The sequence below is a fragment of the Enhydra lutris genome, unplaced genomic scaffold, assembly GCF_002288905.1.
Source record: "Enhydra lutris kenyoni isolate GAN:26980312 unplaced genomic scaffold, ASM228890v2 scaffoldscaffold22, whole genome shotgun sequence".
In the NCBI taxonomy this organism is placed as follows: domain Eukaryota; kingdom Metazoa; phylum Chordata; class Mammalia; order Carnivora; family Mustelidae; genus Enhydra; species Enhydra lutris.
The window spans coordinates 19478768-19505657 of record NW_019154106.1 but is presented as its reverse complement, the minus strand read 5'-3'; the positions used below and the strand labels follow the sequence as shown (position 1 = coordinate 19505657).

General features: G+C 40.6%; 1 protein-coding gene across 1 annotated transcript in view; it reads left to right on the top strand.

Annotated features, from left to right (window-relative positions):
- The window catches only part of LOC111149694 (hydroxysteroid 17-beta dehydrogenase 12), a 171032-nt gene that overhangs the window by 120370 nt on the left and 23772 nt on the right, over positions 1-26890 (top strand). Inside the window, exons 5-7 of the mRNA XM_022506917.1 lie at positions 7379-7443; positions 8284-8328; positions 25956-25990. Coding sequence (XP_022362625.1) covers positions 7379-7443; positions 8284-8328; positions 25956-25990 — 145 coding nt within the window. The remainder of the gene's footprint in view (positions 1-7378; positions 7444-8283; positions 8329-25955; positions 25991-26890) is intronic.

The window sequence follows — 26890 nt, the reverse complement described above, 5'->3', positions numbered from 1 at the left end:
TTTAACAAGTAAAATTCCAGAGATACAATAGTAAATAAAGCTGATACTATTTGTTTTCATGGAAGATGGCTCCTGAAGAAGCATTTGGGAATGTTTTGCATATACTGAAAGACTGTTACTGAGGAAGTGGAGAGTGTCAGAGATGGTTTCTGGAAAGTATCATTTACGTGGAGGCCTACAGGCTGATCAGCTCTGGGAGAAGAGATGTGGGAAGGGTTCCCAGGCAGAAGAAAAGCCTGAAGGTGAATGTACTTGGCTGGTTGGAGGAACTGATGGAAGACCTGTAAGTCTAGAGTGTGGACCATAAAAGTGGACAGTGGCCAGAGTCAGGAGACTGAGCAGGGCCAGATCATGAGAGGCTTAGAAAATCAGCTTAGTAGGTGCGGGCTTAATGGAAGGACAGTGTAGATACTGTAGAGTGTAAGCAGTAAATGAGCATCCTACTAGAATTTTAGAGAGATTATTCTGACTTCCAAGTGGAAGAGGGCAAGAATTAATAAAAGGAGACCAATGAGCTTCTTTTAGCAATGAAACATAAGGTGATGGTGGTAACTTCAGGATGTGGGTGATGGGAATGGTTAGAAGTAGATTGACTGCAGAGATGTTTAGGAAATAGAAACAGGACCAATGTCTACCGGGATGAGGGAGGGTCCTCATCAGTGCTTTTGTCTTTTAGGAGTGACCAATAATAGTAGTAACAGTAGCCTCTGCTTGTTTTTCCCGTCATTATTGCCAACATCCTCAAGTACTTTTATATGTCAGCCTCCATGCTAATGAATCTCATGCAGTCCTCAACAATACCGTAAGGTAGGCGTCTCTGTTTTTGTGCCCATTTTATGGACAAGAAACAGACTTAGGAAGGTTAAAAACATTGTCCAGGGTTTGCAAGTAGTAATTAGCAACTTGCAGGTTCTGACTTGAACAACTGTATGCTGTTTGCCAAAGACAAGAAACCGTGGATCAGGAGCAAATTCCCTAAAGAATATGATGATTTCATTTTGGGATATGTTAAACTTGAGAGAAAGGTGGAGAAATCCAAGCGGAGATTCAAGTAGACCTTTGGATCTCTGGTGATTGCACACTCCTTCATGTTGAATGAGATTGAAGCCTGGTGTCACCAATCATGGCAAGTGGAATTGATACATGGATTTTATTTTTTTAAATTTTTTTTTTTTTTAGACTAGGAGACTCATCAGGAACATTGTAAGGCTAAGCATAGTGCCTTCTAGTTCCGTTAGACGTGTTGGATGAAATTGGATTTCTAGAGTGAGATTAAGGCATAGAGTTCAAATGTATCTCCTTTCACTAGAAAAGCACTAATGGTATTAATTAAAACAGAACCTTTGATTTAAAACCGGGTAATTAGCGGTGATCTCAGAAATGTAAATAGAACCGTAATTCAAGAAATTGACGAATGTTCCTCCTGTTCACTAAGATTTAACTACCAAACTGTCATTCTTCTTTCCTCCTCTCTTCCAAGTTTATGGATGGCAGATCTTACCTAGTTTTGTAATGAGAATCACATAGCAATTTATAATTAAGCAGTGGAAATGAAATGTTCTGTTGTGTTGCTTTCGACTCAGTCTTAACTTTTCAATTTCTGATTAAAGGCACTGCAAATTTAAAGCCTTGTAAACTCTCTTTTATTTAGAAATTGCTACTCACAAGTGTATGAAAACTGTAAAGTTTGCAAAATGTTTTACATGGTGTTCCAAATATCATCTGTCAGAGTATGAACATGTGCTAGCTACAGCAATATGTTAAGTAAGGCAAAGAAGGAACACTTTGCAAACTCTCTCTAGACTGTCGGGCTAGATCCACTTGAAAGAAAGGAGAGAGGAACAACTGGTCTACCCTTAATCAGTACGAGCAGTTGCTCTGGCTAAACTGTGGCCCGGAGCGGGCTTTCTGTCTCCACACTGTGCCGCTGCTCACATCTGATGAAAACAGGGACCTTGCCAGTCCTGCTGCATCCCAGCATCTAGGACAGTGTCAGCTATAGAGTGGGTCAGTAACCACCTGTTGAAGAAATGACCACACAAAAATAACAACTCTCCTTCCTCCATTTACTAACATACTGATATGTTCCGGGCATGGGTTAAAGATTTGATACATAGCATCTCATTTGCTTAAAGTATTAGCCCTTTTTATATATAAGGACATTGAGAAAACTGAGGCTCATTGAGATAAATCACTTGCCCCTTGCAGGAGCTGGTTGTAGGAGAGTCAGGGCTGAAACCCGGGTCTGTTGGACTCCAAGATCCAGAATTTGTTAGTTCAAAAGCTTATGACAGGGATGCCTCGGTGGCTCAGTGGGTTAAGCATCTGCCTTTGCTCAGGTCATGATCTCAGGGTCCTGGGATCAAGCCCCGCATCGGGCTCTCTGCTCAGTAGGGAGCCTGCTTCCTCCTCTCTCTCTCTGCCTGCCTTTCTGCCTACTTGTGATCTCTCCCTCTCTCTCTGTCAAATAAACAAATAAAATCTTTAAAAAAAAAAGTTATGACAGGAGAGGTTCCCCCCTACTTTTAGCATCTACACTATTCCTGAAGTCTACATGTAAAAAATTCAGTCTGTTTTGAAATATAATGAAATAGTGCATTTTTTCCCCTAAACCATTTTATTAATGAACTGTAATAGGTTTTCCATTTCTCTAGTCTTTAGTTTGAGTGCTAGAACTGGGTTAGTGTATATCACTATAAATGTGACTGAAATTATCTTAACATTTGTATTTCGATATGATGAGCTGGAAATTTAGAATACTTTACATTATTTGTCAAGTATTGGGAAGCCCAACCATTAAGTGATGTACTTTCAAAGATTTTATTTATTTATTTGACAGACAGAGATCACAAGTAGGCAGAGAGGCAGGCAGAGAGAGAGGGGGAAGCAGGCTCCCCGCTGAGCAGAGAGCCCGATGCGGGGCTTGATCCCAGGACCCTGGGATCATGACCTGAGCCGAAGACAGAGGCTTTAACTCACTGAGCCACCCAGGCGCCCCAAGTGATGTACTTTTATACCACCTTAATTTCTTAAGCCTCTGATTAATCTGGAAAAAGCAGGCTAGAGGTGTTCTGTGTGTGGTTGTTGCCTGCATCAGTTAGTCTTGTGCTCAAGTCGATTTTTATTTTTTAGTAATTTATTGTTTGCCCTTCCCTTATGCCCAACCCAGACACCAAATATCTGATTTTCTCATGACATCATTGTCTCAGAAGCAGCTGGTTTTGGTAAAGGGTTCTAAGTCCAATAAGGTCAGAAACAGCAGCAAGTGAATTTAGAAGAAACAAATCTTGTGAATGTTCTTTTTTTTTTTTTAATATTTTATTTATTTATTTGACAGAGATCACAAGTAGGCAGAGAGGCAGGCAGAGAGAGAGGAAGGGAAGCAGGCTCCCTGCTGAGCAGATAGCCCGATGTGGGGCTCGATCCCAGGACCCTGGGATCATGACCTGAGCTGAAGGCTGAGGCTTTAACCCACTGAGCCACCCAGGCGCCCCATGAATGTTCTTTTTAAGTAGATGTGGAAATGATTTTTAGCAATAGTATGATACAGAATATTTATATAACATTTCAGAATTACTCTGGATTTTGAGTCTTTAGAATACAATAGTTTTTCAGTGTTGGTGTTTTCAAAAGTTCTGCATGGGGGTTGAGGGGGAGGCTGTGGAGGGCACTGCTGAGCTCAGTGCACTTGACAGTTCTTCCCAGTGAGGGTCGCCTCTGTTAGGATTGTTGCTTTGCCCGCCGCCTCCTTCTTTTTCCACTTACCTTGTTCTTGTCCTTGGTCTGTCGTGAACTCTGCTCTGTTTGTTTCATCTCTTCTGTTGGACTGTTCTTATCTTAGAACTCCAGTGAGAAACTGATGGGAAACATTTTATATCTGCTCATGATCCTGTGGTCATTGTTGGAGTCTTGGTTGGTTCTGAGATTACATGGACATCCTTTGTTTTCGGAAAGACTCGGTGTCTTTCACATGAGTGAAAGGTTTTTGCAGGTCACCAAATAAAAAATTTTAAATCTGTCTCTGGTGTCTTACTTGAAGAATTAAAAAAAAAAATTAAAACTCCTCACTACTAAATAGATATTTAATGCCAATTTAAATGGGTGCCATTTAGAAGGGATCTTCAACCATCTAAATACTGTTGGAACAACTTGTGACATTATTTGGTTTGGTGAATTCTCTAATGAATCCTGTAATATATAAAGATGGCATTGCACGCACCCATTCTTAATGAGATTACATTTTAATGGAAATATTTCCATCCTTCACTCCCACCCAAAGCGTGTTTTCTTCCTTTTCCAGTTCCCTGAAAGCTTTTCATCTGCCATTTGGTTATTGCTGCCACCTTATGTCACAAAATAAAATTGCAATGGGATTGGCTTTTTCAAAAGATTTGCACTAGCAAGCAATTTATGGAAATAGCTACTTGAGAGCAAAAGTTGTTTTTCTCTGCACTCTGAAGTGATGCCCCAGGGTGGAGAGATTCTAGGTAGTGTATATTTCACAAGCAAAAGGTGCAACTAGCAAAACAGGAAGGGATTTAAGAAGCCTTCGCCCTAGCATAGAACAAATTGCCTGTGTGACCTTGGCATGCACTTCTCCCTCATAAAACTGGGCTTAAGGCTCTCAAAGATATATTCCAGCCTTAATGTTTTGGGTTTTTTTCTTCTTTCTGTGTGTAGTTGTGGATATGATAACATAGCCCTTATTCATGATTCTGTTTATTTCTTTGGGCTAAAGTTCTCCGTGTTGAACGCGTTTTCCTTCAAAGAACTATGGTAAAGATTTTTTTCTTTTTGACAGACAGAGATCACACGCAGGCAGAGAGAAGAGAGGGGGGAAGCAGGCTCCCCGCCGAGCAGAGAGTCTGATCCGGGGTGTTCCCAGGACCCTGAGATCACAACCTGAGCAGAAGGCAGAGGCTTAACCCACTGAACCACGCAGGGGCCTCTAGAACTTTGTTAAATAGATGTTTGCATTTTCATTGTGCAAGTAGGTAGTTTTGATAGTTCTCCTTTGCTCAATTAGAAACAGACCCGTTGTTAGTGCAGCCTTAATCAGAGTGACATTTCCCTGCTTGCTTTGTTTTTAGTGGGCTCTCTTGGCCCAACTTTGTACTTGCAGTGCATGTTAAGATGACAAAGTCAAGTGTGCTGGTTATAAAGTTCCCAGATTAAAAAAAAAAAAAATCCAAGTCTGGATTTTAAAAGATTTATGATTACACCCTCCAGTTTTCTTCTGCATTTCAAAACAGAGTGTTAATGTTTCCATTGGCTAGAAAGAAATCTGAAGATAAAATTTTCTAGATCCAGGAGAGGGAAGGCAGATGGGGTTGGCTACAGATGATGGAATTTTTCTTCAGTCCTGAAGAATATTACAATTTGGCAAAGCATCTCCTGGAGGAGTCTGTTATTTTAAACTGACTTTGTAACAAATATTTTGTTTATTTGTAACATTTTAACAGATACTTTAGTTGTTTCTCTTAGTCACTCTGTGAGTTATTCATCCTTTATAATTCTGTCCATGGGTAAAGCAAAGTCAAAAGAACATAATGCCTCACCTTTAACTAATTTAGCCTTAATTGTTAAAAGGTCTCTTATGGAATCCATTCCTTGAACTTCTGTTGGGTAGAGAACCTGCTGAATAAAATAAAAATGGATTTGGACCTGCAGTTATCAATTATGTTTAGATATAATCCCTGTTCAAAGGGGCATGAATCATAATTAAGTACAGTTCGCTTTGCCATTGTCCTTTGTTTTCAGATCTTCAAATTAGCCTCAGTGATGTTGTTCAGTCCATCGTGACCAGGTTGTGCAAGTAAAATCCTGAGACTCCCAGCCTCAAGTGACTGGCTTACTGCTAAGTAGAGAACTCTTGCTGAGTTATTTTGAACTACCAATTTTGTTAGTCTCTTGAAAAAGTTAGTGTTACTGTTGTCAGGTTTATTTGGCACAGCTCCTTCTAAATTTTGCAGACTGATCATAATTTCACTTTCTTTTTGTTACTGAAATCTTTCTTTTCTAAAACTTTAGTTTTATTAAACATCGCTACCAGATTTCTGTTTATTATCCAATTATTACTTTTTTTTTTTCCCTGAACTAAGTACTGGGTGAAGACATATGGTGGCTTTCATGTAGTGGAAAGAACCTAGCCTCTGAAGTCAAATTTCGAAGTCCTAGTCTTCTTTATTCTATGACCTTTGGCAAGTTATTTAACTGCTGTGAACTTTGGTTTCCTACTATGTAGAAGGGAGATTATAATAGGAACTACACAATAGGATTGTTATGGTGAGTTAATGTAGATAAGGTTATCCATTTCATTATTAGAAATTCCAGGATATTTTATGTATTTTCTTGATTCCTGCAAACGGATCCTTATTTTGAGTCTGTCTTTCTGGAACTAGAGAAAACCATAGAGTATCTGAGTATTAATCATATCTCTAAATAAATTTAGATAAATTATATAAATTTTTTCTTGGCCTCTCGATTGTCTTGTAGTTCCAGCCTTAGGGGAGGTGGCTGAGGAAGGAAGATACAGAAAGACTAAAACATAGTGTTTCAGGGTTTATGATCGGGTGGGGATGGATGCTTCATTGGAGACATTTAGCCTTGCCCACTCTCTTGGCCTCCATGACGAAGCCTTCCCTCACTTCCTCGGTAAGGTCAGACTCCTGTGGCACTGTGTATTTTGCAATGAAATAATTGTTTAATTCTTTTTCTTCAGTGCCTTTCTCTTCCTACGACCTAGTATATTCCATTATGTCAACAAACCGCCTTTTTTTCCCCTGGTGTTTCTAGTTCCTAGTGCATGTCTTGTACACAGGTGTATGACAAATATTTCTTGAATGATTAAACAAGCTCTTGTGTTAGAGATGAAGGAACTGAGATGCGTCTCAGATGTGACTTATCCCAAGTCACAGGCTTTCTATTTCTAGTAGAACTTGGATGTCTGGTCCCCTATGCTGTAGTACTCTTCGCTCTTTCTACTACATTATGAAAATGTGTGTCTAGCGAGGAGATAAACAATACTTACAGGTAACTTACAATAATACATACAAACAATACTTACAGATAAACAATACTCACAGAGCAGAATGTACACACACTCCAAGGGGTTATGGAAATTGAAACGAATAAAAAGTCCCTTTGTCAGGGGAAGGATGGAAGGTACAGGAAAGCTTAATCAAGGAGAAGACATTTGAACTAGGCATACACTGATAGATTTCAGATGGAAAGGTGTGGGAAAGTTCACGCCAGCCATACACAGTGTTTCATGCCTCTGTATGTGTCATTTTAGTCTTGATATTATTAATCTCATTATTTTAATAAATCTGTAAAATAAAGTATATGTCAGCCAGCTAACGATCTTGTCTAATTTCAGTGAACAATGTGGGAATGTCATATGAGTATCCAGAATACTTTTTGGATGTTCCTGACTTGGACAACGTAAGTCTGTTTCTGTATAGTACGGTAACAAAAAGTATTGGCAAGGCAGTGTGGTATAATGGTTCACACTGTGAGCGCTGGAGTCCCGCTGCCCGAGGTTCACATTCTGGCTCTTCTGCTTGTTTCCAGAGTTTACCCTGGGTATGATCCCAACCATGCCTAGGGTCCATTCCCATATCTATGAAGGAGGCAACTTCACAGGGATGTTAATGTTAGAAGGACTGAATGAGAAAATGTTTGTAACCTCATTAGTATAGTACCAGGTTCGATAATAACTCATTGTATTATTCTTATTTATATATTTATGATATCAATATAGCTTTGCTTTAAGTATCAGGATTCTAAACACCAATTTAGATATCATAAATCTGTTAACATATAACAATATGGTTGATTCAAGTAAACCTACCAAAATGAAAGCTGTATTCTTGAGGCATGCATAGTTCTTTATAAAAATTAGAAAAGCAAGTCATTGAAAGAATATGTGAATTTTAAAAAACTGTTGAGGATCTCAGATTCAATAATTTTTCCTTTTGATATTAGCAGAAGGAAAATAGCATATTTATTTTAGATTTAGTATCTTTTGCTTCCAGATTTTCCTTACTACATCTACCTTGAATTTTGCTTATTAACATGAGTTGCTGCTTTTGGTAGAAAAGTACTATAACACCAAGAGTAAATAAAATTTGCCTTTCTACCCCAGCTCCTGTCATTTTCCAGTTCTCTGCTCTATCTGGGGAAACTTTCAGTGGTTCTCTAGATCACTTGCATATACATATAAAATATGGTTATTTTACATGGTGATATGTATATAAAATTATCAATATTTTCTTTTTTCAGACCATCAAGAAACTGATAAATATTAATGTTCTTTCTGTTTGTAAGGTAAGTAGCTTCTATATAAATATGTCTTCCTTTTTTGGTTTGTTCTGTTTAAAAACACATGATCAGTTCGTGCACTTCAACCAGCTTCTGCTTCCATATGAGTATGTATTCTAGATGAAGGCGGTTATTTCCTTCTGTCTCGGGAAGTAGAGAGAACCGAAGACTGAACAAGTGTGTAATTTTGCTTTTTAACAACTGAGCCTATGCAAACAATATGGTAGGTCCTGGGACTACACAAACGACCTAGGCCGAAGATTGATTTTTACAAAGTTTTCCTCTACACATGGTCCTTCACTGATAAATTATTTCCATTTCACATCCCCCGTGACCATGTAAGTGGATGAATTAAATGTTGTGGTGAAAGCATTGTGCGGTAGTATTGGGCTATACAGTAATGAGTGGTTTTTATTAGCCACACGTAAACATCATTCTGATCAAGTTTTAGAATGTAAGTGAAGTTCATTGGGGTTGACTACAGAGCCGATGACCAAGAAAGAATTCTTGTGATGTCTTTGGTGCAAAATAGTGGTTTATTTAAACACGGAGACAGGACCCGTGGGCAGAAAGAGCAGCTGCCCTGAGGTTGTGAGGGGTGTCTGATTTTACATATATATATTGTATGGAGGCGGTAAGGAAAAAGGGAGGTTTCAGAAGAACTTTTATATGCTAAAGAGGACCTATAAGATAGCGGACACCAGAGGCCTTGCATTGTCAAGCGTTTCCCTCTAGGAAGGCATTAACCTCAAGATAGTTGGGAGAGGGCGCCTGGGTGGCTCAGTGGGTTAAAGCCTCTGCCTTCAGCCCAGGTCATGATCCCAGCATCCTGGGATTGAGTCCCGCATCAGGCTCTCTGCTCAGCAGGGAGCCTGCTTCCCCCTCTCTCTGCTTGCCTCTCTGCCTACTTGTAATCTCTATCGAATAAATTTTAAAAAATTAATTAATTAAAAATTTAAAAATTTAAAAAAAAGATAGTTGGGAGACTCCTGGAAGAGTGTCCCATGTGTCCTACCCAGGAGTAATGCGTGGGGGAAAGGTTGCAGGATGTCAGCTTCTGCTTTGTCCTCAGCTTGCCTTCTGCTCCCTCATCAATTCTAGTTTCTAGTTGGTAGACACATTGCTTGTATGTGCCGACAAAAGACGCCACAGCTAATGACGTGCTAAAAGGAAGATTAGGCAGCAAATCTGAGCACCTGAGCACCACTTTTCCTTATGTGTTAGCAGTCACTCAGAGTGAGGTGCCATACCTTGATTATACATCCTAGCCCAGCAGCAAATATTGCCCGAGGCAGAATTTCCATAGACAACGTCAAATACATCAAATTTGAACCTACAGGAGTCTCCCCTATCCACAGGGGATGCGCTCTGAGACTTCCCATAGACGCCTGAAACCACAGACACTACCAAACCCTATACATACTATGTGTTTTCCTATACCCGTGATGAAGTTTAATTTATAAATTAGGCTCAGTAAGAGATTAACAATAATAAAATAGAACAATTATAACAGTATATTGTAATAAAGTTTATGGGAATGTGGGCTCTCTCTCTCAAAACATCTGATTGTATGTACGTGTTCGTGTTCTTTCGCTGTTCTTGTGGTGATGTGAGATGATAAAATGCCTATGCGATGAGACGAAACAAGGGGAGGGACGCAGGCGCCGTGCCGCTGCTGCTGACCTCCTGATGATACAGGTCGGAAGGAAGATCCTCTGTTGACTGTGGGTAACTTGAAACCTTGGGAAGTGAAACCCCAGATAAAGAGCCCTTGTACTGACAGAAAAGCCACGTCCATTTTCAGTAACTCTTAAATGTTCTATTTAAGGAAATGAAAAAATATTGACCTCAAAACTATTAGAATTAACCAGATAAGTAAAAATAAGAACTTAATTAACTGATTTTCACTTGATGGCATGATCTTGATCTTTTCCTCTTTTGTGAATGTTTAAAGAAAAATTCTCCTTGTGTCTTCATGTCCTGAGAAATCATATCTAGTACATGCTTAATTTCAAGTGTGGGGACCTGAAAATCTTATGCCCTGTCTAACTTTTCAGGTATGGCTGTGCTTAGTTCATTCAGTTTTTATGTGGTTTTGTACATGTTGTTTCACATAAACCGGCCACCAGAACGAAAGCTTCATTGTGACTGTCTGCATACCATGTGGCATTTGATAGCTTGCTACTGAGAGGCACCTTATCTGAATTATTTTGTAACATGACCATAATTTTTTAAAAGAAATAATCACAGTATCTTTTCCACTGTTGTTTTTAACTGGGGTTTTTACTTACATGAGATTTAGTTTAAGTGAAGATAAACTACTAACAAACGGATCCTTGATTATTTGGAACAAGACCCACACACAAAATGGAAGCTTTTAAAATGGGGTTGGTATGAATATATACAAATAGTTTAAAAGGTATTTCCCTTGGCACACCTGTATAAATGTTAACATTCTTCAATAATCTGTGTGAGGTTTCAAGTTAATTAAATAACTCTACAATTTACTAGTTGTATGACCTTGAACAAATTACTTGCCCTCTGTGCTTCAGTTTTTCATCTGTAAATTGAGGGTGTTAATCTCTTTACCTCACAGAGGTGTTTTGGGAATTGAGCAAGGTAGCATGTGCAAGTCACTTAGAAGAGGACCCAGATCATGGTAAGGACCCTAAAGAATGTTACTATTAAAGATTTTTAGTAAAAATGTGAGTTTATTTTTTAGCGAGCTAAGTTTTTTGATCAAAATTAACATTCTGGTCTATAATTTGTATGTTTTATGGTTTTGTATACGTGCTGCCGAAGCGAGCACTGTTTTATGGTTTTGAAATGACTGATGTGTACTATTGTTTTGATAATCTTTTCTGGGTACATCTGGCCAAATGCCTAAAAATAATGAGTGTTAAAACTATGTACATGTATTTCATAATGTGTTTTAATGAGTTAATGATGAAAACTATGTTTAAGTGTTTAAATTTGATTTTATAGAACTGTTGATATTAGCTACAGATTTAGTCTTCTGATACATTTATCTCCTCTGATAAATTTAACTCTTCAGTGAGATAAGCTGTGTAAAGTTTTACTCTCGATATGTTAGGATTTATTTTCTCCTGCAGTGTCCTGCTTGTCAATACTTACATGTTTGTATTCCTTCATAATATAAAATGCTGACCTCCTCTGTCTCCCAGAACATGTGTTTTTGGCTGACAGTCTACAGAATACTAATGATAAAAGGCCAGGGCCTTGACCTTGACCTATGAGAACCAGTCAGCTTGCTGTGCTCCACAGCTGCACACAGCATCCTCCAGGAAGCATCTGAGCACAGAGCAGGTGTGCTGTTGGTGATCACCTCATGTCCCTGCTTTGAAGATGAGTCGTGTGGGGGGGGAGCATTGCGGATAAAGCAGTACAGATCCAACAGTACTGTATAGTACCCTTCAGGTTCTTGACAACAATAGTGAGATAAGAATGAGGCACCGGTCCTAAGATATCGGCAGATCACAAAATGCTTCTCCCACTACTTCATTCTTCCTCTTCCACTTTCTCTTTTCATGTTGGCGTATGTATTGGTTCCCAGGAAATGAGTTGGGGGGACACACGGTGACTTATTAAACATGTCCTATCATATCAACTGTGAACCGTATGGGTGGCAAGTGTCACCGCCAGAGGAGCTTGATATATGGGCTTCACATTTTTGTATGGAAGCCTGATTTTTTGCAAGTCAAGTCCCATTTACAAAGCACTAAGGGAGTTTATTATTTAAACACTTCTACGTCAAGCTGAATAATCATCCTTTATCTTTAGTGTAAACACGAATATTCCTTTACCTGTGTGATGTGTACTTTTAGTGGAAAAACAGTTCAAAACTCTTGCTTGATTCGTTGTGGATCTAAGACCATCTGCAGGACAGCAACATGGTCTTTGTTGGGCTGTAGACAGGATCCATGTGGTTGGCATCTTGGCCGCACAGTTGACTAGGGCATGTTCAGGGGTGAGAATGTTTGACTCGAGCAGCCGGAGGCGAGGGTTGTACAGTGGCTGACCAACCAGCGGCCAGAAAGGTGAGTGAGGACACAAGTGTGTAAGAGCTGGGGTGCTGGGCTCGAAAGGATGGAGAGAGCCATAGGAAGCCTTAGAGCAGAGATAAGGTGTGATCTGATGTACATTTTAGAAAGGTGGGTCTAATGGCAGAGTGACATGGCGTTTGTGTTTTATGGTCTCTCTGTTTATTTTCATTGTACTGAAAAAAGGGCATTCACCTTGATGAGGTTTTCTGCGCAAGGCTCCCAGGTTTAGTGTCCTTCGGTGCTGCTGTGATGTCCCCTCTGGTGTATTTTGATGAATTGTGCTTCAGTTGACTGTGTTACGTTGCCGCGGCCAGACCTCCATTTTCTATAGAGATGTAACTTCTGTTGAGAGCCCTGGGGTAACTTAAAAGAAGATGAAAATTGGTCTGGCTCTAGAATCTTAGAAGATTTTATGGCAACTGGACATCAAGAGAGCTAGGGCTTGGGTGTCTGCTGCCTAATGTCATAACACAAGTATTGAAAAAGGATTTAGACAAGAAAGAAAAAAGCCTCTTCTCATCATCAGTGCTGGCCCAAGTTTTATCTCTTCACCAAACCATACAGTAGGGCCGGCTGGCCGAGAAGCATGCCTAGAAAGATCAGAGAGATCAGTGCCCCCTTGTGACCTTGGGCTTCTTCCCCCAATCTGGAGATGGTTGATGGGGAAGGCCCCAGCATCTTCTTGGCAGTCCAACAAGTTGATGAGCACTGAATGACCTGGATCCCTCAGATCCAGGATTATGGCTTGGTCCATGTGCTCCTGTGTTAGGAGGTCAGAGGATTATAAAAAGTCACAGAAGTTCTACATTCCTACAGAAGAATCATCAAAGTGAAATATCCTGACCAGAGAAATGACGAGTCATCACCAGAGGAAGTGGTGGTGAGTGGTCCAGAAGAATATTGGGGAAGACATTAACCCGAATAGTTTTGACATATCAATTAACCTTGATATGTCATCATAGAGTGCAGCTCGGCTCTCCCAGGCCATTGTCCGAGCCCCGCTTAATGAGACTTTCCCTTAGCAGACATAAAGCTGCCGGTCAGAGTAAGCCCAGGGGTATTTAAAAGCCTTGTTGCTTGCCTTACAGTTTTGTTCTCAGATCCTTCAGGGGTGAATTTCATCTTGTTCTTGTGCTCTGCTGAGCAGTTAAGTGCCAAGCTGGAGAGAGGGGTGGTGTGGAAGTTCTCTGTAGTTGACCCATTTGGCAGGTGAATCAGCCTTCCACTAGAAGAGAGGTCCTACTAGCCGGGGCTTTATTTCCTTATGATTTCAGATGCTCCATGACTGAAATCTAATGTAAGTCTTTTTCTCCTCAAGAACAGTGACCTTCAGGGGTGCCTGTGTGGCTCAGTGGGTTGGGCCTCTGCCTTCAGCTCAGGTCGTGGTCTCAGGGTCCTGGGATCGAGCCCCGCATCGGGCTCTCTGCTCAGCAGGGAGCCTGCTTCCCTTCCTCTCTCTCTCTGCCTGCCTCTCTGCCTACTTGTGATCTCTGTCTGTCAAATAAATAAATAAAATCTTAAAAAAAAAAAAAAGAACAGTGACCTTCAGACCAGATATGGTGGTGTTTAGAGATAATTAAGCCTCCAAATATTGACCCAGACTCTTCTAAAATAGCTGCGGTTTTATGCCTGGAGGGCTTGCTGTCTCAGAATACTGAGAGTTGGCAAAGGAGATTGTTGTACGACTGTTGATGACTATGGCAGAAATCGTGGGCAACGGGAGACGTCCCCCAACTCCAAGGCAGCCAAATACAAGTCTGGTTGCCAACAGGCAGGACACCGAGCTCCACACCATGTCAAAGACAAGTTCTAAAACTGATCTTGCTTGCATTGTTTGTTTCGGATTTGTTTGTTTAAACATCTTGTTTAAACATCTGTCAGATTCAGAGTCGCCTTCCTTCTCCAGGCCTAATGCCTAATGGTTCTTAGATCCTTTAATGACCGTTTTAGGACCTCAAGATACTATAGGCTCTTCACTCCTTTTCAGATAAATACTACCCAAGCAATACCACCCAAACCACCTGTAGTTCTTACCTAGGGCTGGGAAACCTGTTCCCTCTGATGGTCCTGGATCCTGAAGCTGCCACTGACTTCAGGGGAGAAGGTGGATGGTTGGTAGTGACCCTGCCTGTGCCTGAATTCCTCAGAAAACCTGCAGGCTGCCATTCTGATAAATGGGGAGAACATTCAGCCTTCTTTATTACCTCTCTCAGAGCAAGGAAGGAAGCAGGTGGGGCTGTGACCCAAGTTAAAATTTATTCACCTCCACTTACACTGAAGTACACTGAGTTTTGTTTGTTTTATTTGGGACTGGGGAAGAGTCTTAAACAGGGGATCAGCATTTAGTTTTTCCTTCGTCAGATGTGCAACCGAAGTGGGGGCTTGAAACCATGTCTTGTTAGGAGTGGCCGAAAAAACTAGACATATTTAGCATGGAGAGAGGAAGCATGACATCACACCCAGACACATAGACACACACACCCTTAATCAAGGCCAGTTAGTTCTACCTCCTTAGTATTTTGGAAATCAGCTCACTTCTTTTCATCCCCCATGATTCCTTCCAAATTTGAAGACTCTAAACTTTTCAGTGGGAACTGCTGGAACAGCCTGACCAGCCATTTTACACCCACTTGTCTCCCTCCAGTGCAGTCTCCGTCCCCCAACCAAAGTGTTCTTTTACATGAAGTCATATCACTTTCCTGGGAGATCCTTCAAGGACTTCTTGCCCTCAAGTCCTGACTCCTTCATATGACCTCTAGGGAAGGAGCTACCTGATGGGGCTGCTGCCCACCCCTCCAGTTCTCCCCTTAGCTCTGTGCCCCTCTACTTCTCTGCATCCAGGTCACGGCACCTTCACTCTCTTGAACCTCGTGCCCTCTCAGGCAGTTCCCTCTCTGTGGAAGCTCCCTTGTCTCCCACTTCACTCATGCCACTCCTCTTTCAGTTCTCAACTGACAGTCTTTTGTCCTTGGGGGCCCGTGGGGAGCCTTCCAGAGTCACCCAGGTCTCTCAGTCCTGGAGTTTCGTCACACGCAGCACGGCTTTTCTTCACTCAGCATGTCATGTTCAGTTTAGTGCCTGTCTCCAGACTGTAAGCCCCTTGAGTGCTGGTACCGCGTTCTTTTTGTTCTCTGCCACTCCCTAGCCCTGGGCCTCACCTAAGGCAGGCATACGACACATGATTTTGTTTTTGATTTGTTTTGTTTTTATATTTTTAAAATTTATTTGCGAGAAATAGAGATGGGGGGGCAGGGGTGGCGGGGAGAAGGCTCCCCTCAGAGCAGGGAGCCCAATGCGGGGCTGTATCCCAGGACCCCAGGATCACGACCTGAGCTGAAGGCACACGCTTAACCAGCTGAGCCACCTAGGTACCCCCAACAAATGCTTTTGAATAAATAAATGAATGAATTTTAAAAAAAACTGAAAATCCTCTTTCTTTGGGAATAAGGAACCCACTTATTGTATGTGGCCCTAAAAGGCTGAGCTTAGGTCCATTGTTGGTATTTACACTCAAGGAAATCGTGAGACCTTTGTAATCTTTGGATCGGCCAGAAGTGGGATGGGCCAAAGGCGAGTTCCCCTTCTGATTCAAGGCCAGAGTTTGCAAACCCATAGTCTCTGTTGCATGCGCCCTACCAGCATATCTCAGTTGGTTCAGGGAATGTTTCCAGAAGCGGGACATCCCACACTCAACATCTAGCTTCTCCTGGGGAAGGTCTGAAAATGAGGGAACGCAGACCTGAACCGCCGCATGCCAGGAAGGGGCAAGGCAGAGGAGCAAGCCCGTGAGGCCCAGGAGTAATGAGGCCCGCCCTCTCCAGCTCACCGCAGTCCCTGCTCTCCCCTGCTGTCTGGCAGGCTGTGCTCCTTTATGTCACCTGCCCGGGCCTGTCAGGCGTGTGGGTTTGCAGTCCCCTGTGCGTTGCACGCCAGCCCTTCAATGTACTCAAACTGCATAACTGCTTGATGGAGTTGAAAGGTTAGAATGGTTTTAACCCAATCAGTCTCTCCCATCCTATTATTATCTGAAATCAAAGCACTTGGAGTGCTTTGCGTGCTTTTGAAAAGCTATTTTTTTCCTACTCCCACCGCTGTGTGTTCATCGTATGTGGCTCAGCCAGAAGTGTGAATGCTATGCCTGGCCCGTGGCGTAGGTAATGAAGGTTTGGATGGATGAAAAGCCCAGGAGAAGCATTGGTTGCCTTTTTCTTGCCTGCATTTGCCTTTGGCATGGGACATGGTACCAGTAGAGGGAGCCCTCCAATAATTTGGAAATCCATGAGAAGAGTCTCTGTTCATCCCTCTAATCGTATTTAATTTAGGGATTATGCTAAGAATGTATTCCTCCACGCTGCCCCAAGAATTTAAGTTAAGGACACTGGGAAGTTAATAAATTGTGGGAAAGGAGAGTATGACCATCAGCCCTCACCCCCACCTGGGACTTTTTAGATGAAGACATTCCAAGTTAGTCTCTAGAGTCTTTTAATCCTTTTTGAAAGCCACAATCATTATGCTCCTAAAAATTTCCAAATAATTGGGTACATTTAGCCCTTAGGGTGTCATAGTAACAGGGCTTCCTCAGGCATAACTACAAAATAATGGGTTTGCCAGACGGACTGACAACCACTCTTTGCATAGCTTTCATCTATGAAAAACGAGTGAGTGGTTGGAGATTGGTTCTAAAGTTCTTCCCAGCTCAAAGCAAAGCTAGTTTATAATGCCTTATATATGGGTGAAAATGTAAAAATCTCTTTGAAAATTTTAGAAATTATTTCCCCTCCTAAAATCTCCACCCTTATATATGGGTGAAAATGTAAAAATCTCTTTGAGAACTTTAGAAATTCTTTTCTCCTCCTAAAATCTCTTTTGAGAAGTCAGCTTATTTGGGGAAAGTTTAAGTAATGGAAATTCCTAGCATGTCATAATATGCTAAAGTTGGAAAGGCGGTGAATGGTGGTATATGTGTTCTTTAATTTTTTGTTTAGAGGTAAAGATTATGGCTTTAGATTCATTATTATCCATTGGCATGCAGCCCTCTCTGTTCTGGAAAGTTCTTTTATTTTTCTTTAGTTCAATTATTTTAACATACATCAAAACGATTTATTATGAAAGGAAAAACTTTGTGTTTTTTTATGGTGTGGGGTTGAATTTCAGATTAAGTAAAATGGGGTGGGGGAGGCAATGGTAAGGAGGGCTCTTAACTTCCTCATACTTAAAACATTATTAAAGAGGACAATGAAATAATACTTGGAGATCTCAAAGCCCTCAAAATTTTTTACCTGATTAAGCTTTTTACCCCCTGTGCAGTAAATATTGCTTTAGTCATACAGGTGACATTCTAAGAATTTCTAATGAAGTTGTATTCTCGGGACCACAGAACTCAAATTACACAGTTTCTAAAGGAAATATGTGCTGTGCCATTCCAGCATGACTTCCAATGAGTCACCCTCTAATTTCTTCCAAACAGGCATGGTGTAACATCATTGTTACATAACTTATGTGATTCTTTTCACTATCAGACTATGATTTTTTAAATCATTGTTAATGATTCCGGTGGAAAACTTGTTTAAGGCATTTATATCTCCTTTCTTCTAATTTGTATGAGTTCAACTTTCATTTGCTTGAATTCAGATCCTGTTTACTCCAAGCAGATTTCTCTGGGCAAGAAGGCAGGGCAGATGTGGACAAAGTGGTGATGTGTGATGACCTAATTATTTAGATGAATAGCCTGGATTCTTGGGGCTTTGCCCAGATTCTAGGGTTAAGTTGTTGCACTTTAAATCCTATTTATATACAATGGTGATATAGGGGACAATATTTGCTTCCTTATTGTCAAGTTACCTTGAATTTTAATCTTTCCTTTTGGGTTTTTGGTTGTCTTCTTGAGCATAATACAGACTGTTTTCTTTGTCCTAGTCTTTACAGAAACTGACCAAAAACCAGAGGTTGCATGATACAAAAATAATTTGCTTATAAAATTAAATCCCTTGCATGTAAAACAATTTGCATAATTTGTATAATTTGCTTGTACAGGTTTTCATAATAAACTAAAATGCAGAGAACCCTAAATTGGGTTTCAGGAACAAAATAAAATTCCTTCTATGAGCTCTTGATTACTGATATCAGAGAAGTGAAAGAAAAAAATTATTCATGTTAATTTCTTTCAGAAATAACACTATTTGTAGGGGCTTTTCTAATTATGAAAACAGTGCAAATAATTGCCCAAAAAATGGGAGAAATATTTAAGAATACTAAGATGGTTACATTTTAATATAACATTTCCAGAGATCTTTTTTTTTTAGGGCAGCCAATGCATTAAGTCAGGTATCTCAGCTAAATGATCTGATAATACTGATCTGATTTTTTTATGAGCTAAATCAGCCTCTTATTCATTTTCCCAGCCCAAATATATACAGCTGTGGTAATAAATACCAGTAAATATTTTGCTCTTGAAATTGACTATGTGGTATCCCCAGAAAGACTTCTAAATTAAGCTGTCATTGCTAAAGACTTTCATTTATTTTTGTGTATTTGTATACAGTATGGCCAGCTTGCATACAAAGTGGTGCAATATAATGTGTATTGATCTTTCTCCCTTTTATTTTAGGCTTCTGGGACTTTTTTTTGTGGTAAGGATTGATGAAACGGTTACAAATATATATATATATATAAAACTAGGAAATATCTGGGGTTTTTTGGAGAGATTTGAAGCTCTCATTGGAGAGGGACTACTGCAACAACTTCTATCACTTTTTAGGAAAGAACTAAATTTAAAGTGTTTGCTTTACACTTTTTTTTTTTCCTAAAGATTTTATTTATTCATTTGACAGAGAGAGTGATCACAAGTAGGCAGAGAGGCAGGCAGAGAGAGGGAAACAGGCTTCCCGCTGAGCAGAGAGCCCGATGCGGGACTCGATCCCAGGACCCTGAGATCATGACCCGAGCCGAAGGCAGCGGCTTAACCCACTGAGTCACCCAGGCGCCCTACTGTACACTTTTGAAAACAATTTCAGGGGCACCTGGGTGGGTCAGTGGGTTAAAGTCTCTGCCTTCAGCTCAGGTCATGATCCCAGGGTCCTGGGATTGAGCCCCACATCGGGCTCTCTGCTCGGTGGGGAGCCTGCTTCTCCCCCTCTCTCTGCCTGCCTCTCTGCCTACTTGTGATCTCTGTCTGTCAAATAAATAAATAAAATCTTTAAAAAAAAAAAAAACAACTTCAACACGGGAAAAAACAAGTTGGAAACCATATTTACTGCTATTTTTCTAATATTCTTAGCCACTGAACTTACAAGTTATGGTAACCTTACTTTAGCAATATCTTAAGAGGAACAAAAAATTTCCTGGTACAGCAATTATCACCTGCAGATGGCCTAAAATTAGCATTTTGAGTTAACTCCAGAAACAGCTTGTGAGCTGTGAAATGGAGTTCAGATAGATAGTGAGATTTCACAGAAACGCTTGGTATATAGTATAAATAACCAGATATCAAGATACCAATCGGTGCATACAAAGTAAAATGAGACTTCTAATAGCTTAGTTAAAATATCCTATGTAAAACTTGATGTCAAAGAGAATTTTTTAAAAATTTAATTTAACGTGAACATAGTGAAGCCTCTCTTTTGCTTATGCATAGAATTTTAAGAATTATTTGTATACACATACATGAAAAAGGCTTGAAGTCAAATTTATGATGAATTAGGATCTGATTAGGAGAAAAGAGAATTTAAGAACAGATGAAGGCATTAATCAGGTTTATAAAAACATGCAGATTTCAACTTAACTTTTCTTAGGCTTTTCAGTATTGTTATTATTTGGCAGATCAAAAAAGATGTTCCCTTCTGTGACAAGGAGAAATAGTTTAGAGCCAGAATTTAAAAGGAGAAGCCAATGAACGATGCAAAAGAATTTAATTTTTCATGAGAGGACTTGATGGATTATTTGGTCATTGGGCATTCAACAAGTATTTCTGGCCTTTTAATAGCTAGGCATCAAGAATACTGCTTCTTCCTTCCTCTTTGTGTTAAGTTACTTAAACTTCTTGAGGGTTGGGTTTTTAAAAAATATTATTTATTTATTTGAGAGAATGAGAGCGAGTAAGCACATGTGCGCAAGAAGGAGGAAGAGCAGAGGGAGAGGGATGTGCTGGGTGTGGAGCCCAGTGTGGGCTTGATCCCACGAGCCTGAGATCATGACCTGAACCAAAATAAAGAGTTAGACGTTCAACTGACTGTGCCACCTAGGCGCCCCTAAACTTCTTGAGTTTTAATTCATGTGTATAAAGGATACATTTTGGTGCTCGTTTCGGCAGCACGTACACTAAAATTGGAATGATATGGAGATTCGCATGGCCCATATGCAAAGATGACCCAGAAATTCATTCAGCGTTCTATAATTTTGATGTTAACTTACTGTGTTAATCCTTTTGCAGTATATACATATATCAAATCATTATGCTCTACAGCTTAAACTAATACAATGTTTTATGTCAGTTATTTCTTACTAAAACAGGAAGGGGAAAGGTATATTTTGAATATGTCCCCATACATCGAAGACCATCCAGAAAATATTTAATGTTTAGCTATTGATGTAGTTTTATAAATAAGATTCTATTTTATGGGATTTTACTTTGTCTCTGATTGTGGATAATTTTTTGCCATTCAGAAAGGAAACATTTAATGTATGACATGCACACAGTGTAAGGGAAAAAATAGCTCCCATGCATGCATTTCTATTTCTTCGATATCCCAGCTAATGTGATTTTTTTTTCTTTTTAAGATTTTATTTATTTATTTGACAGAGAGAGAGATCACAAGTAGACAGAGAGGCAGGCGGTGGTGGGGGGAAGCAGACTCCCCGCCGAGCAGAGAGCCCGATGAGGGGCTCGATCTCAGGACACCGAGACCATGACCCGAGCCAAAGGCAGAGGCCTTAACCCACAGAGCCACCCAGGCACCCCTCGTGTGGTATTTCTTACTGGATTATATTTAAGAGAGTAAATTTATGTCTTGGAAAAAAAATCTGAATTAAACTTTACAACTCTGTGCAACCACTTGTTAATAGTCAAATAGTTCTGAGATCCCTGGTCAGAATAAAAGAATTTAGCAATAGATTTTATAGACTTTGCTGGGTGTTTTCCAGGTTGATCACTGTCTACAAATCCCATCCTTTCTCTCTTTTTGTGTAGGAGGGCCAAACAGTTGGCGGCTACCTCAGTGAACTGAAGAGTTAGCTACTATTCAGTTAACAAGTCTCATTTCATGCACATGTGTACATACACGCACAGATGCATGCACATGTGTACGCACACGCACACGCACACGCAGGCACACCTCCCTGCCATTGGATGAGAACGTGTTTATTATCAATCTGCTTACCCTGTTTCTGGTGGTCTCAGGTCTTGGAGGACTGAATGCTCACTTCTCTCCATGGAGTGCTTGGGGACCTCCTACATCAGCTAACCATTATGGTCCCCTGAGGAAATGCGCTGAATAAAAAATATTTTCAGATTTTGCTAGGAATGCATGTAATATATCCTTACAATAAAATACTCTACAATGGTTAATATGCCTGAAGTACGTCTGTTTGCGCTAGCATGGGAAGCTGTCCGTGAAGTGGTATGATACGCACATTGCGTGACATATATATAACAGGATGCTCGTGAATTTCTTTATAAGCTCGTTCAACAAAAGATTTTCTCTGTGCATCATTTCTATGGCATACATTGTAGTTTCTTTCAGCTGTTTGCCTTTTTGTGTTCTATTCCTTCTACTGGAATATTTTTTCCGCCTGATGAATTCCTATTTATTCATTCAGAACTTAACTGAAATATAATCTGTGAAGCTCTAGACCTGATTCCCCAGACAACGAGTTTTTCTCCAAAGCATTAGGGCCCTCTGTTCTCACCTCTGTTGTACCACTCACGGTATGTCTTGTAATGATTTGTTTATATGTACATGTATTCTCTGGCTAGGTAGTGAGCACCTATCAGCCAGCCCAGGTTCAAGTACATAACGTGGCCTCGACAAAACTGAAGAATGTCTCTTTTTATTGTTTTGTGTTTCTCAGGCCATAGTTGATATGCATAGAACATTTTGAGAGCTCTTTTTTCTCCTGGGTTTGATAAAGTAACATCTGCTGTGTTTTGTGATTCCAGCTCTTTAACTTATTCATATGATTAAGATTTTTTTTAAAGATTTTATTTATTTATTTGACAGACAGAGATCACAAGTAGGCAGAGAGGCAGGCGGAGAGAGAAGAGGAAGCAGGCACCCTGCTGAGCAAAGAGCCCAATGTGGGGCTCGATCCCAGGACCCTGGGATCATGACCTGAGCCAAAGGCAGACGCTTTAACCCACTGAGCCACCCGGGCGCCCCTGATTAAGATTTTTTTTTTTTTTTTTTTAATTTCATTCAGGTGCGCCTGGGTGGCTCAGTGGGTGAAGTGTCTGACTTGGGCTCAGATCATGATCCTGGCATCCTGGGACTGAGCTCCGCACCAGGCTCTCTGCTCAGCATGGAGTCTCCCTTTGCCTCTCCCCCTGCCCGTGCTCTCTCTTTCTCTTTCTCTCTGCAGTAAATAAATAAAATCTTAAAAAATATAAAAAAATAAAAACTTCATTGAAGGATAATTTATAAACCATAAAATCCGTCCACTTTAAGTGTATAATTAAAAGGTAAATAAATTCAGAGTTGTGCAATCGTCACCAAATCCAATTTTAGAACAATTCCATTACCCCAAGAACATTCCAACTGAGGTATTTTTCAATATTGGTGGAACTATCCAGAAACTTGTTATCACTTGAACTTGATGACCTCAAACTTTGTCATTATTTTTGGCTCTAAACTATGTCGGACATGACATGGTTAAAGGAGGCCTACATGCCTAGTGGCACTGCATCCTGAAACAGTAGTGCCTCCTGGCAATAAGGGACACTAATTCCTCTTCAGAGGCTTGCTGTGTGACAAGCTCTATGCTGAGTCCATTATAAACATTACCTCGTTTGAGATTCAGAATAGAATAATCTGTATTGTAGATGCCTTCTTTATATAACCCATATGTACGTTGCAGAGAAGGAAGTAACTCGAGATCACACTGCTAGTGAGTGGAATGGTTGGGGGACTTGAACTTGGACCTGACCGTGTCCCACATTTACCTGAACATTCCGTTGGCTATATATTGAGCAATTGCAGTGTGTTCCCATAGAAAGACACATCTTAGGAAATGTGTAGGCAAGTTTGAAGAGTTACTTCATCTGAAAAGGGAGGAGATAACTACAGTGTTGAAAGGATCGCCCTGAAATCAGCTTTTTCTCTGATTTGGCTCCATCCAGTTGGGTTTGAGGCCCTGTGGGCATATCCTGAATTGGGTCAGCAGACCTAGAAAAGAGAAGAAACAGGGGCATGTTGTAAAAAATTATAAAATACTGAGGCCATTTGGGTTATCAGCATAATCTCTGATTAAGTTTGCTTTGGGAGTTATTTAATCTTTAAGTCTTAAAATGTTACCATCGCTTGTTTTTCGTCAACACAAATGGTCAATTTTATTAGTTAGAGTAGTGGTTTGGCTGCTGTAACAGAGACCTAGCAGTGGCTTAAATAAAATAGTATTTTTCTCTCATATAAAAAGCTGGGTAGGAAATCAAGGTTTGGCATAGTAGTTCCCCAGTCATTAGGGATCCTGCCTCTTTACCTCATTGCTCTGCCCCTATTATCACACAGCTCTCAGCTTGCAGTTCAGGTGGGTTGTTTTAGCTCCTTCCACCACATCTATCCAGCCATCAGGTGGAGGAATGTGTCAGGAGGAGGACACGTGTTTTTCTCTCCTTCCAGGCCATGACCAAGAACTTGCATGTGTAACTTCCAATCATATCTCATGCTATAGAGCATAGAGAGCACGTGCCCCTTGTTCTGTGAAGACGACTTTAATATGAAAAACATAGACTTGTGTGTAAGAAGGAGGGAGATATGGAATGCTTTAGGCCAAACTCTTTCTCTTGATATCTTTTTTTTTTTAATCTGGGCCAGAAGACTCGGCCAAATCCAGAAACTTCTGTCAACATGATTCCCCTAGGCTATGAAGACACTTCTTTGTTTCGAAGTTGGCGGTGCGTCAGTCTGTCTTTCATGCTGCAGTGTCAGTTTGAACTTGTTTTTCCTGGAAAAGTGTATGCAGCAGCTCCCGGCTTGACATCTGGGTTGGGAGCCCTGCCTAGCAGATTTTACCTTGTAAAGCTGAAAACATTTTCTTTCTTCAAAATATTTCTAGGAAAAAAATTTATTTTCTCATCAGAGCACTGTTTTCATTAAGACATAGTATTCAAGAAAAAACACTTAAAATGTTTGGCATGTGTCCAACTTTTCTGTGACAGAGCAGCATTTGCTTCTTAGAAAATTGACGATACCTGCAGATCAAGAACTTGTGTTCTAACCTCAGTACTTAACTAAGACATGGCCCTGACTAAGCCAGTGGGTGTCTTAACCGTTCTTAGTTAATAATACCTTAAAACAGAATTGAGGAGTAGCCTCTCATCATATATTATATGTATTTTTTTAAGATTTTATTTATTTGTTTGAGATAGTGAGAGAAAGCAGGAACGGGGGAGCAGAAGGAGAGAGAGAAGCAGACTCCCCACTGAGTAGGAAGCCCAACGTGGGGTTTAATCCCAGGACACTGGGATCATGACCTGAGCTGAAGGCAGATGCTTAACCGACTGAGCCACCCTGGTGCCCTGCATTATATGTATTTAATCAACAATTCCAAGGCCCTTTGAAAATGCAGGTGTCATTTTTCTTTGTTGTTGGTTTCAAGAGATCACAGATAACCTTAACTTTCTTGAAGGATGTGTTTTTACTCACAGCTAGCTAGACCAACACGGGGAATGAAATGTCAGGATACATTTAACATTTGCCAACCTGTCACTTTGGGGCATTCTTCTAAAGGCCTTTTTGATAGGAAAAGATCGTTTGAGCACTTAAGATTAGCAATCTTAAGTGATCTTGGTTCGCAGATACTCCCTTTGATAATGTATATCCCTTTTCAGGAGTACATTTTGGGAGACTAGAGCTCACTGTTAAGTCCTTAATTATTTGAAGATCTCTGTGCCAGTATTAGGTTTCAGGCAAGGCCAAGTCTAGCCAAGTTTACTGAAAGTATTCCCAGTGTTAACTCCAGTGATTTCATCTGATTCCTTTTTATGCACTCTTTTTTTTTTTAAGATTTTATTTATTTATTTGACAGACAGAGATCACAAGTAGGCAGAGAGGCAGGCAGAGAGAGAGGAGGAAGCAGGCTTCCCACTGAGCAGAGAGCCCGATGTGGGGCTCGATCTCAGGACCCTGGGACCATGATCTGAGCTGAAGGCAGAGGCTTTAACCCACTGAGCCACCCAGGCGCCCCCTTTTTATGCACTCTTGACACAGCCAGATTATATAGAGTATATAAAATAAACTGCTGTCTATAGAGTGGTGAGTGGTTTCGTGATTCTCTTCTGTTTTGAGAATGGCTTCTCTCCACTGTTTATCTGACGCCTGCAACCTCAGCCATCATGATGTTTTGTTTTCTCTTTTGCAGATGACACGATTGGTGTTGCCCGGTATGGTGGAAAGGTGAGTCACGAGCGCACTCACAAACACTAGAGAGACCGAGCTCATGATTATTTATAGGGAGAATCCTTTCTTTGCAAAATTCAGTAGAGTGACTAATGAACCTATCCTCCATGTCTTAGCAACAGAGTAATGTGCCTGGCGAGTCACACGGTAGAGCATGAGTCATCTGGTGGCGGAGGCCTTTTCCACTCGATTCCCTTTTTATTTCCCTCTCCAGGGTTGTGGTGGTTCCTTTAGATCAGGATTAAAAAGTCTGCCTGAGTCACCATCACCAACTCAATTGCCTGCTATTCTGAGGGGGCGGACAGAGTTCCTGGGGTATTCCCGGGAATGCCTTCTTAAAGCTATATGCTCTCAGAACTAAAATCAGTGGAGTTTCACAAAGCAAGACCCCATCTTCTGGTTGTTTAGTTTTTAAGGGGTGAATGGATATATGAGGAACTTAGGTATGTTATAAAATGGTTATAAGATGTCAAACCTACCTTTGGAACAGAAACCCACACCGTGGAGCCCCCTTTGTGTTCTGGTTTGAGAGGGGTTCCCCTAGAATATGCTAGATGTCTTCATTTTCATTGAGAAATGTGTCGTAGAGTTTCTTCTTGAAATAGCACCAAGTGTAAAATTGTAATTAAGCTCTGTTTCTCCCTTGGAAAAGCCTGAATGATGCCTAGGCTTTCAAAAGAAACCTGTTGAAAAGATCTGGGCTTGCATCTTGAGCTAGCTTGATCGTTTGCTAAATTTAGGGCTTCACAGTCATCCTTCCTCTGTAAAACAGCTTTGAGTTTGGAAGAGATCCAAAAGAATCATAGCTTTGGAAAGGGCATAGCCCAAAGACCCTACTTTGAAGAAACCTCTGTGACCAGCTACAGGCAGGGTTGACAGCTAATGTTTGTTGAGAAC